Source organism: Lissotriton vulgaris, chromosome 7 (assembly GCF_964263255.1).
Source record: "Lissotriton vulgaris chromosome 7, aLisVul1.2, whole genome shotgun sequence".
Taxonomy (NCBI): domain Eukaryota; kingdom Metazoa; phylum Chordata; class Amphibia; order Caudata; family Salamandridae; genus Lissotriton; species Lissotriton vulgaris.
Genome location: NC_141695.1, coordinates 1704954521 through 1704966895, shown reverse-complemented (window position 1 = coordinate 1704966895; position 12375 = coordinate 1704954521). Strand labels below are relative to the sequence as shown.

At 41.3% G+C, this 12375-nt stretch overlaps 1 protein-coding gene across 4 annotated transcripts in view; it reads left to right on the top strand.

Moving 5' to 3' along the window:
• OSBPL2 (oxysterol binding protein like 2) overlaps positions 1-12375 on the top strand; it is a 342788-nt gene that overhangs the window by 233517 nt on the left and 96896 nt on the right. For all 4 annotated transcript variants that reach the window (XM_086932854.1, XM_086932857.1, XM_086932856.1 and 1 more), the window contains one exon: positions 8515-8622. In XM_086932854.1, coding sequence (XP_086788980.1) covers positions 8515-8622 — 108 coding nt within the window. The remainder of the gene's footprint in view (positions 1-8514; positions 8623-12375) is intronic.

Sequence of the window (12375 nt, the reverse complement as noted above, 5' to 3'; positions counted from 1 at the left end):
TAATAGATTTGTACATTTTGAATTATAGAGAAATCTCAGTAAATGTTGCTGTCACTATACTAGATTGTTCCTAGCTCAGTATTTCATGCACATCGATTGGCCCAGCCTTAAACTCAATAGTTATTGTTACTAAGGTGTTGGGTGCAATCTCCACAGAGTGGAAGAGATCTTCTGAAAATCGTGGTGGCGGCCCTTTCTAATGTAAAGTTATTTTTCAGTGATCCTTTGAGGTGGCCTGAATTACTTCACCACCGCCTTCTGTAATGGCCACTGCTTTGGTGGTGGATGCAGCAGGCCATGCGAAACATGGGGACAGAATGAGACAAATTCATTATAACTCCTTGCAGTGAGTGCAACAGGGTCACATGTACCCGAATGAGAAGGAAAAAGCTGTTCAGTGATTGACTGCAAGGTTGGTCGATCATTACTTCATGGGGACAGTCTGCCCTAATAAGAGCCTTTAATGGGAAAGGTACTATGTGTATTAACATCCTGCTTCTCCCTGTGGTTTCTCAGCTAAATCTGGGAGGTATCTGGGGGCCCCTGAGAAGAGTCGTGCTTCTCAGCCTCCGATGGGCCGGGCTGGGGTTGCACTAGTATATGTAGTAGACCTTTGTACTCTCTACCATTCCTATGTGACTCTTAAAGTATATACATTTGTGTCCCTTCCCTATGTATATAGAGATAACTGTAATCACTAGTATATGCAGATCTTTCTACTCTCTACCATTCCTATGTGACTCTTAGAGTATATATATTCGTATCTCTTCCTTGATTGACTTTACTATTTGTACATTTGCAATTTTTCTTTCGGTGTGTATCTCTTCCTTGTGTGACTTTACATCTTGTACATTTGCGATGTTTTCTCTTTGTATCTTTTATGCAACGCATGTAATCCTTAGTCCTTATGCTGTGCAACTGGTTCTCATGTAAAGCGCTCTGACACCTTAGGGTACAGTTCGCGCTATATAAAATCGTATTAAATAAAAATAAATAAATCAAAAAGGCAGAACGGGGATCTGTGGGGCAACGCGAGTGAGCGGAGGGCTAGGACAGGCCTTGAACAGCCGAGGAGCAGATGCGGTGGTTTGCTCGGGCAGTTGACGGGACATTATCTGTTGATCAGTGACGTCCGAGGCTGGCGAGCGGTAAATGGGGACAGTCCTGTCGCCGGCGCCCAAGGCCAGCTCGTCGGTGTTTACAGGCAGACTCTTCCGCTACGTCACCCCCTCAGGGCCGAGGGTGTGGAGACAGCGCGTGCGGGTCCCCAGAGCCTCTCGGCGCGAGCCTGGCGCGCGGGTCTGGCGTCACGTGCCTCGGGAGGTGAAGGCTGCCGGCGGGAATGGCCTTCCCTTCTCGTGGCAGGGTCACGCGCATTCAGAGCTGGCAGTGAAATGTTATTCCCCATCCCCTGGTATAAGCCTCCCAACTACGGTCACTTGCTACACGTTCCTGTTAATGGACGTGCAGAGAAGCCATCTGAATCAAGATAGGGTACTTACCGTATTCAATACTTTAGACAGACTTTTACATACCGTTTTCTAAGCAAAAGCAGTGAGAACTACATATACGATGTTACATATGTTACCGTACATTTTCACCCTGCCTGTATTCTCGGCCCCTGGCCCTGATGGCGAGAAGTTTCTGTTTCATTGTTAATTTATTTAATACATTTTTATATAACGCAGACTTTACCCAAGGTGTCACAGCGCTTCACAATAGAACCAAGTATGTTACATGAGGAGAATTTTACATATTTACACGTTACATATACAAACGAGAAAGAAGAAAAGGTAAAATAAACAATAGATGGCAGTCATACAAAAAACACATTAGGATGAAGGTTGTTGATTGTAGAGGTAAACGTGCATCAAAACTTCCCTTCCTGCTTGTTGCAGGTACTCTGGCGAGGATGTGGGTTAATTCCATGTCACTCTTCGAAACATGCACTTTTCATTGGCTTATATTAGACTGGTTCATACTAATGATGGTTTTGTATTGAGGTGCCAATAAAAAGCCCCTAAGCTTTAGTATCTTCGGGTTATTCATGGTTTGTGTGAGTTTATTGTGTAGCAAAGCGTACAATGTTGGTTGCCGCACTGGGGATTCTTAGGTGCGCTCCAGTGTCTCGAACGTGGCTTGTAGCATCTCTCGTGCATGAAAGTGATGCAAGAAGAGATTTGGAGAAGGTTGTAACCTGCGGGTATGTACTGTTCCATCTAGTTCAGTTAACCTTGAAAGTTGTGTGTTGGACAACCAACAGGTTTTGATTGATTTCCTGAAATCTAGATGATTGTTAATAATCCTTATTTGTCTAGTGGAGGTCCAGAGCCGAGTCATCTGTACAGCAAAATAACTCCCCCCCGATGCATGATATTATGAATGAAGAAGTTTGAAAGAGCTAAGGGTATTTTTGATCAATGATTTCTCCTGTGGGGGTAGATTCAGATCGAAGGAAGACCAGCCTTGAGCTATAGTGACACTCACATAGCGCAACACACAAACTCTCTGAATCTTCACCAAGTGCTATTAGACTATTACCAAAAATTCTGAGTTGCTTTCTTGACCAGTTAAAACATGTGGGCTACAGTTTACGTACTGCTCTGTGCACTAGTTGCTCTAGCTACTTAGTCATCTTGGTTTGCCGCTAAAGTAAAATGAAAGGAAGATGGAAGTAAATAGTTAGTCAAAACGATTTTTAATGTGTTTTTTTTTCTTGGTGTGCTTTCTAGCTGGGCACAAAAAAGCACATGCTTGAGTTGAGGTCTTTCGAAATGCGATATAAATAATGTAATGCTTTATTCATTTGATCTGATCACAATACACATTGGAGAGTAAATGGTCCATAAATTGGCACACACAGCAAATGTTGCTTCAGTTAATTAAAAGATGGTTTTAGATAAATATATGTGGTCTCTGAAAACTAGAAACATGATCCACTGAAAGAAAGCTGAATTTCACGTTATTGATTTTATCCGCCACACAAAACATTCTGCTTTTTGCAGGAAGAGGAGTTCATATTTATATTTTTGGGCTTGTTTTCCCATCAGTGGCTGCATAGTCAGCGCCATGAAACTCCGAGGGGTGGCAGTGCCCTTTATAAATTTCAATAATAATATTGAGCCGGACCTCATTTGACTTCAAGCTTTTTCTGGTGAACGTGTGCGACTTATCAACACTTCCCTTTTCTCTCAGTACAGCTGAACACTATCTACCCTGTTTAGACCCTTTAAGGGCTTCTGAACTTGTTTACTTGTAAATTGAGGCATGAATCTTCATCTCTTGTGTGCTTTAAGCTTATAATTCTTATTGATGTCACTGCATACAAGCAGTGAATAATGGGTTTCGGGAAGTTTTATGGAGCTCATAAAGTGTGATTCTGCAGCCTCAGTTTACAAAAGAGATCAAATTGAGAGAGCTATGAAAGTGACTATCTGCACATATAAAAAAGTAATTTTCACTGATATTTGCAGTTAAAGCTTCAATGCAGGATTGTCTGAACTATTTCTGCTATTACACCATTAATCTCCAATTTTCGGATGGCTACCGCTTCCTCCAGGTTCCTCTCCTCATGAATCTTATGTCAGACGGAATACAGAAAAGTTAAAATAGTTCTCCTATACTTGTATGTGATGCCATGGCCCCAACTCGGCCCCAGTGCCTTCGCATATCTGACTTGAGGAGGACACATATATGACGTCACCCCCAGAGATCTCATGTCATTTCCTTTTTTCCATGCTGTTTGACTTGGCACCACTGTTGCTCCTTGTTGAAATTAGTTCAGAAAACGTGCTTTGCACTACTTTCAGGACTGTGTCCCCAACAAGGAGGTCAGGCAGTGAAATATGTTGATCTGTCCTCTCTTGAACGTCCTCTCTGGGCCTTCTACTGCTCTTGGGGATTTGATTGTGCATACATCTTCAGGTCTGCTTCCAACCATGACCCGGAGAGATGTTCTTTCACTTCTAGAGACTGCAATAACAACAGATTCTGTAGTTTATCTTGTCATGTTATGAGAGAGGTGCAGTCATAGGACAGGTTCTTTGATGAATGGGTAAATTCCCTTCATCTGACCTAAACGTCCTCAGAAATGTGTGCTGATTTGATAGACTAAAGTTGGAAGCCAATGCTTGGTTCCCCTTCGGCTCTCCGCCCTGTGGTGCTGGATCAGCTGCAAGCTTTTCTGGCCACATGGGCTGACCTCAAGTTACGGCTTCATAATCTGCCCCGCCCCCAGCTCCTCTTGACCAGAGGATGCATTCTGGACCTTTGACAAATGCCTACGTCGGATCCCTTTACTCCAGGGTTGGTTAACTCTGGCGAGACTACCAACACTGTCCTGACTTCAACAGCCTCTGGTTTGCCACTGAAGGCCTTTCTTTTTGTTTTAACGCTTATGCTCTGTCATCTACAATGTCTATTCCACTTTTAGGACTGTCTGGAGAACTTGTCTTAGCCTTCATGTTATATACCTGTTGTGCTTGATTTGGAAAACAATAAGTGCGGTCGCCCCAAAGCTCTGCTCAGAAGGTCACCGTAATGTTATTAATTGTTTGCGAAGTCTATACATTCAGCACCCCTTTAGTCCACTACCGGTCACACCCTGTCCCATTGTCTCACTTTTTCAGGCTCCTGCTTTCTCTCTTTGTCAGTTTTTCCATCTTTCTCTTACAATTTCTTCCCCTTTGTGTGCTTTCCCCTTCTTGCTCTCCCTAAATGGCTGGTGAGGAAAAATAAATGCCAGTCACCTTTGTAGGAGGGTGTTTGAATGTGTCAGTGTGCCGCAGAAGGTGCTGGTATTGCCTTTTTGTCAGCATTGTTGATGGTGCTACTCTTCTGTTCCATTTTTTAATCTTTGGGAGACCGTTTCTATGTTGAGTGGTACTTTGATGCACACTGCATGGTTTCTGCCTTTTTCTGCATGTCCATAAAAGTTAGAACTCGTCATTTTTGTGGCAGTGAGCAGAACAGGGGGATGCAAGGTTTGGCCTGTTGTTCCACCCTTCTTTTGTCTGTTTTCTTGTCCTTCCCATAATACGGATTACCTCTTATTTGGAAGATTAGATCTTTCATATGGATGCCTGGTGGTTTTGTGTAAGCAAGAAGGGACAGAGACGTCATGGGCAGTTTGCTGTGCTCTTTAATGACTGGTCGTCATCTTGGTTCCAACCATTTGTTGATATGGTCTGTGTTTATAACATAAATATGCTGCGCCTTTAGGCATGGAACGTTTTATAAATTATCAATTGTTCACGGGACAGAAGGATTTAGAAGTTAATGTACTTGCCTTGTACAAATATCAACTTGTCCTGTTTGATTCCATGCAGTGATGTGACAAATGATGACAGTGTCCTCATTATGATGAGCTTGGAAAATGTTCCCTATGATGATGCCTAACCTTAAGTTATATCCTAGTGTGGCATCTAACAAAGCTCCGATTCTACCTCTTTTCTGATCATACCCGACACTGAATACACCAAGGTCCTTTTATGTCAAACCTTTGAATATGTAAAGGCTCTGTTTATGAATTGCCTCTTCTTAGATAAACTTCTTGATCAAAGTGGGCTCTGAATATGGCATCACTTTTGTTAAGCCGGAGTTCTGATTTCAACAGAATTCAGGACATACTATTGTTCTATCGGTACCTTTACTCTTTTTCTTACTTTAGTTTCTAAGGAAGGATAACATGATTTGCTCTGATTATTTGAAACATTCACTTTAGTTCACAAAATGTTATGTACATAACACCAGATATTTGCGGTCCAGTGCATAAATTGCTAAAAGGGGACCAGCGAGACCACCGCCAGTCTGACTGTCACCACTTGAGCATATTGTGTGATTTTCGGGCAAATCACTTCTTGCCACTGTGCCTAAGTTCCCTTGTTTGACATAACTGAGCATGTATCAACCACTAATTCAATGACTGGTTTACATTTTACAACTAGATGAAATCTGCAAGGTCATGTCGGAGTCGAAATGTTATGGGCCTGATTCTCAGAGCTGTTTATTAGTCTAAGCTTTGGTATCGTGCCCAAAATTTGGATTTACTAACATGAAAATGTTCTTGTGAGAATATTTACTCTTAGTGGACAGTAAGAAGGGGAGAAGCGGCATGTCATGTGTACAGCCACTAAAGAGCATTCAACAACTCCTCTCCAGCCCATCCCCACTCAGGAAAGTTGTACATTTATTACCGACAAATGCAGACACAAAGCATTTTCCAGGGTGCTAAACCACCCCCCTCCAAATCTAGGGAGTGGGGATGGAAATATAAATGGTTCTTGGTGAGAAAAAAAAAAGCGGTTTGTAGGACTTTTTTTTTTGGTAAAGTCTGGCATTCCACCCGCGCTCAGAAACGCCCGCACCGCGGCGGTAATGGTCTTATACTGATTCTCGACTATTATTCCTTTTTGGCATGCATCAAACATATTTTATTTCATGACGGCTTAGAGTAATGGTAATCTGTCCATTAAGATTGCACAATAGTTAACATAAATGTTCTGCTGCTATTTCTATTGAATATTTGAATTTTCAAAGTCACTGTTTACGATTGACCTCTATTAAGGGCAACTTTTTGATCACAGGAGTGCTCTGAATCTGACCGCGCTTCCATTAAGTAAGATCTCTGCTTATAGTAGGGTTCAGGTTATATACCATTATTCAAACTGTACCATTGCTCTCTTTTAGTTTCAGACTGAAGCATCTTGAGAAATACTTTGGCAAATTTACTCCTAAGCATTCAATTGATTTCACAAAATGTTATTGTAAAAAACCCAGCGTATGTTTGCAGTAGAGTGCCTAGGTTTACATATAATCAGGGGGCATTGTGGCAGCATTCTAAATAGCTATACACAGTTAAACCTGGCAGAAAAGCTCGAACCCTAATATTATTATTGACTTTTCATTGATGAACCATATACACAGTTATGAACATCTTTCATACATGGATGCATGCGTACCTTAACAGGCAAACTTCCCTGCAACCAAACTGCCCACTCTACATTGGCAACAAACGCGTTAATGCTGCAGGGAGTTGGATGTACTTTTCTGGTGGAAATATTAAACATGAAAGCTTGTTTTCTTTTTACCCCAAACAGGGGTTTTGGGTAGTAGGAATTTTACAGCCCTGTACCTTTTTGGGGCACCTTGTTGAAGGTATTTTCCCCCAGGTAAATCTTTGTCATGTTGTGGTATATGCCATGCCATCTTTATCCGACTTGATTGCCGTGGTGTCATTCACCTCTTCAGTTGTTGTGTACATCTGTTATGAGCCGTGGTGAGGCCTGGTTTAGTCCTAGTTTCTGATGGATTTGTGGTTCGAGCTGCACACAGTTGTCTAATGATTGTTCTATTTGTGTATCTTTTCAGAGCTATCTTTGGTTGGGGGTCCACCTTTCTCTCTTGCTGCTCGGGGTATGTGTGCTGCTTTGTAGATAGCTGCTCTTACTACTTCCACGCTATTTTGGTTTCCGTATCCAATTGAAGGGAGATAATAAAAAAGCGGTACAGGGGGTTACATAGCCTGCTTCTGCATGTTTTTAGTGTGACATTTGTGAATTTGATTTTGTTTGTTAGCTGACCCTTGTTGGATATGCTGGTCCCATGCAGGAATGGATGACTTGACCTATATCATTGTTTGTATGTGTTTAAAAAAATGTAAACATATATTGAATCTTGAAAAAACATTCTGATGAGGTGAGGTTTCTGTATTTTATGTGCTATGGGGATACTAGGCCAACTTTGCTTAAGCAAGACTGAGTCTTTCCTGCAATCTGTGCGTGTTTCTAGCAGACACAAGTGCTGGAGTGTTACAAAAGTCTGAATCGCTTCCTCATCAGACGTTACCTCTACACTGTGCTTGCAGAAATAGTCAACATGGGTCCTTATGGCATGGCTGGTTGAAGTTTCTAATGAGACCTTCCTTTTGGGTGTATTGCTACGGTGTTGGTTTATGGGATGAGGAATCTGCCAACTGAAGTGTCCATCTGAAGAATAAGTTAGTTACTTTTGGTAGTTATGTTTTTGATGAATATTCGATCTACATACATATTCCTTACTGCCCTACCCACCTCCCCGTTCTGAGGAGTGTTGTGGTAGTTCTGATAAGGTCTAAAGTTAATGCTTTCTCCACTGCATTTCTGTCACTTTCATCAATCTGGTCTTCGCCTCTAAAAAAGGGTGGTAAATGATGTCCAAGCACAGGGGTGGTGCCATAACTTCACACATGGTGAGGGTCCAAGGTTGAGTTGGGGCTGTGGCTCCACCCACTGAAGAACTATTTCAACTTTTCTGAATCCTTCCTGGCTCCTGTGAAGATTCATGAGATGAGGAATCTGCAGGTAGATAGTAATCACCAGATCTATTGTTACCCGAGGTAAGTACTTTTATTAGTGTGAGAGAGAGACTGAGTAATTTCTGTAACGGCATAGGACCGGACCCTCAACATTACAGAGGTTCATATTGCTCATGCCCACCGCATTTTTACAGGCTGCTCCGCTTTGTTTCCCATCACAGGTATAATGAAGCGTTCACATGGACAAACCCTACCTGTTGTGTCCATAACGTCATCATCGGCAAGCTGTGGATCGAGCAGTATGGTACTGTGGAGATTGTGAATCACAGGTAAGGTGGGGACATGGGGGTTACTATTGAAGTTTCATGATAATGTGGCAGGATGCACACCCCTATAATCCATTTAATCTTTATTCTTTTTCCAACTCCACAGTTTCCGTGCTGACAGGTGCTGCGTCTAACCCCAGCGGCGCCATCATTGTAAACAAATTTATGAAGTGACATTTCACCCCATGCATCTGTTGCAGAGCGAATTAAAAAATATATCCACAACTATCATGATAATGTTTTAAGCTGTCCAGGATGAACTGTTACACCCATGTGCTGCAAGAGAAAGGTCTGGATAGACATACTTGCACCATTAGAAACTTTGGGGATACATGCGGCCATCCATATGGATTGAGCAAGATGATGTAATGTACAAGATCGATGAACATGGATTAATATGATGAAAATGGACGATCAAATCTACAAATTCAGTTGTGGATACATTTTTGAATTCGCTGTGCGACAGATGCATGGAGTGAAATGTCGCTTCATAAATTTGGTTGCTAATGAAGAGCTTGTTTTGTATCTGACAATTTCTTTTCTGAACAACATTTTCTTACATTTTTCATTTTCACTGCTCAGTCCCATTCTCTGTACAGTAGACTAACTTGATTGCACAGTTAGATGCACATTTATACATCCTAACTTAAAACATCTGGTTGAGCATTTATATGACTCTGAACATAGTATTTCTTATCTCAGACGTACTCCCTGACTTAATCTGGTAAGTATTACCTCGTCAAGTTCAACCTCTTGTAGGATTGTAAATGCTGCCATATCTTAAACCATTTATTTAGTAAACTTCTACCAACATAGACCTGCCACTCAGCTAAAATGCCCCATTCCATTTCTTCTTTCTATTTATTCAAGTCTGACGGGGAAGATACTGCCTTTAAATGCAATTCTGGACACTGTCATCACAAGTGGATCTAGAGTGTACTTTTCTTTGATTATATAGATTTAGATTCTCCATTTTCACTTATTGTAAATTAATTTTATTTCCCAATATTTGAGGACTGTGAAGAAAAACAAATTGCCCTCCCCTACAACAACATAATGTCACCACGTTGCGGTAGAAATATTAGATTCTATCAGTTCTAGGATAAAAAGATGGCTTGGAAATACAAACTTTTGAGACCAATGAGTGAGTGTAAATTAGTGAAATTCTAGACAGGCTTGTGTCCTGGCATTATCCAATCTCAGTTTGTAACAAGAATCCAAAACTGTTGGTATCTTTAGTCCTTCCGTTTGTAGAAGATAACGTAGATTGTACCCTGCATTTCCCCTGTGTGTAAGGCATCTTTTCTTTTGTGAAGGCCTTTCCTCCAGTTTGTGAAAGTCTTCCACCCTTTTCAGTTTATTTTTTTACTTTCCTCTGCTTGATATCTTAGTCTAGTTTAAAAGTTTGCTTTTGTGCAGCTAGCAATTTGTGGCAGTGAAACACACAAGTACTGTATCATCGCTTTGGCGGGTCAACATCATTTCAACACATGCTCTTTTAGAGCACCACCACTTTACATCCTTTCTACATGGTCTCCAGCAGATGTAGGATAAAAGGTATTGTGACTTTTCCTCAACAGAGGCTGGAAGATTTCTTACCTTGAAACCAGAGATTAATAAAGTGTAAGAAACAGCTGATATGAAACACTGTACCACAACCGTCGGAATCCAGAGGTGTCCGTCGAAAGGCTGCATTTTCCCCCATTCTTATGAACTCTTATTATTTCCCTGTTTCAAACAGTCAAGAAGCCGCTTTAATATGTAAAGAAGGCTGCACACCCAGTTTGTTTCCGACACTGGACAAACTTTTTCCTCCTAGACTACACGTAATCAATAAGTGGCACATTGTTACCAGCAGGCATCCTCCAAATTCCCAATTCCTCCCGTCACCCTGCTTGAAATTGTAATTCATCAGTAAGTCACCTCACTAGGTTCCGTGAAACTTTTTTGCATTTGTATCTAGGGACTGGATCTTGTTCCCCCTTCTGGGTATTACAAGATGCCTGTGCCATTGGGCGAAAATATTGTGCATGGTTCCCTCCTTGTATGGTTAGCTAAGATTGACAGTAGATCCATTACCAATCCTGCACAGATTGGCTGCCACAAACCTAGGAGATCCAAGAACAAGCATTCAGTTTGCTCTTCCTGAGCGCTAACATAGTCAACATATTTTTGTCTTATAGCATTGGAACTTTTCCTTCATATTTTGTACATTCAAAGCAACCATCATAGTTATTTTGACACTTTGTGTGGGCACCCCTGGGAGTGTTCATTATATTTTTTATAGGTCCTTCTGTTTACTCCACCTTAACAGCCATTCAAGGAGGATAACTGTTCTGCTACTTCCAAGTGCCTCAATATCTAGGAGCATTTTTTCACAGCTCTATTAAATGAGTGTTCTATGACCAGAAGTGCCAACATGTTGCCTTCAACGAGCTTGCCCCTCATGCTCTCCTGCTGCAGTGCCTCTACAGTCTATGCAGGGTTTGCACTCCACTGGTCTCCGTCGTTTTGCAGCAGTAACCACCAGGATGAAGTTTGACAAACAGAATCGTATTGTAAGTGTGTGTGTGTGTGTGTGTGTGTGTGTGTGTGTGTGTGTGTGTGTGTGTGTGTGTGTGTGTGTGTGTGTGTGTATATATATATATGTATATGTGTATATATATATATATATATATATATATATATATATATATATATATATATATATATATAGATGTAGATGTAGATGTAGATGTAGATATTGATTGATTGATTGATTGATTTGAGTTCCAGGAATAGGCCTGACCTGAAAGACAGACATATCTTTATATTAAACTCATCTTCCTCCTGATTGTGTCAGATCAAATTGGGATCTCTACAGTCTTAACAATACTGGTAAAGCCATTGAATCTGCCACCTTAGAAAATTTACTCTGGAAACCAAACATGATACATCCTAGAGCTTCAGACCCAGAATGGGAAGGCACCAGTGAAAAATAATACTGTATACTGGAAAAAAAGAATACATTCTACTGGAAAAAAAAGTTTGGCAAGTTTCTGCCCTTTTAGTAGGCTCCTTGTAGACCCAGAGCAAGAGAGTGTCTTGGCCTTTCTATAAGCAAATATCTTTATGACCAGCTTTGGTTTATATGTTTGGCATAATTCATTGTGACCAATTATGGTTTGCACGCGTGACTTGAACTTTAGGGCGTTGCCATGTACTTGAAGAAACAAGAAGATCAGTTAAGCTTCTTGCTGTTGTAAGACAAGGAACCAAAGGACCAAAAACTCTTGATTTTGAAATGCCAAATATAATTTTGCCCTTTGCTACTGGAGTGAGAGGTCTGCTTACACCACTAGGCTTTAGTTGTTACATAGCTATTCGGACAGTAGCCAAAAGAGCAAAATGTGATACCTCTAATCCCAAATGGCTTACCATAACAATTTTCCTAGGTGCATGATATTATCCAAAGAATTTTCTCAGCAATGCTGCCATGTGTCTCCACGATGACTCCGTACCTTCCCGGAAGAGACGGTGCTGAGCTGCTTACAAGTGTCGCCTCCACACTCTGTTTCCTTTTTCCCTGTATGCTTTGACACAAATCTAGAACTCTGCTCCCGACTTTTATTTTCTTATGACCTCGTGGTTGCATCAGTTATTGAGACCGGGACAATGTCTCAAGTGAAAATTATAGGATTCAAGCCATGCCATGACTGCATGAAGCAAATATTGGTCAAGGACCTGCATGGCGTGCTTTAGCGGGGGTGAACTCTG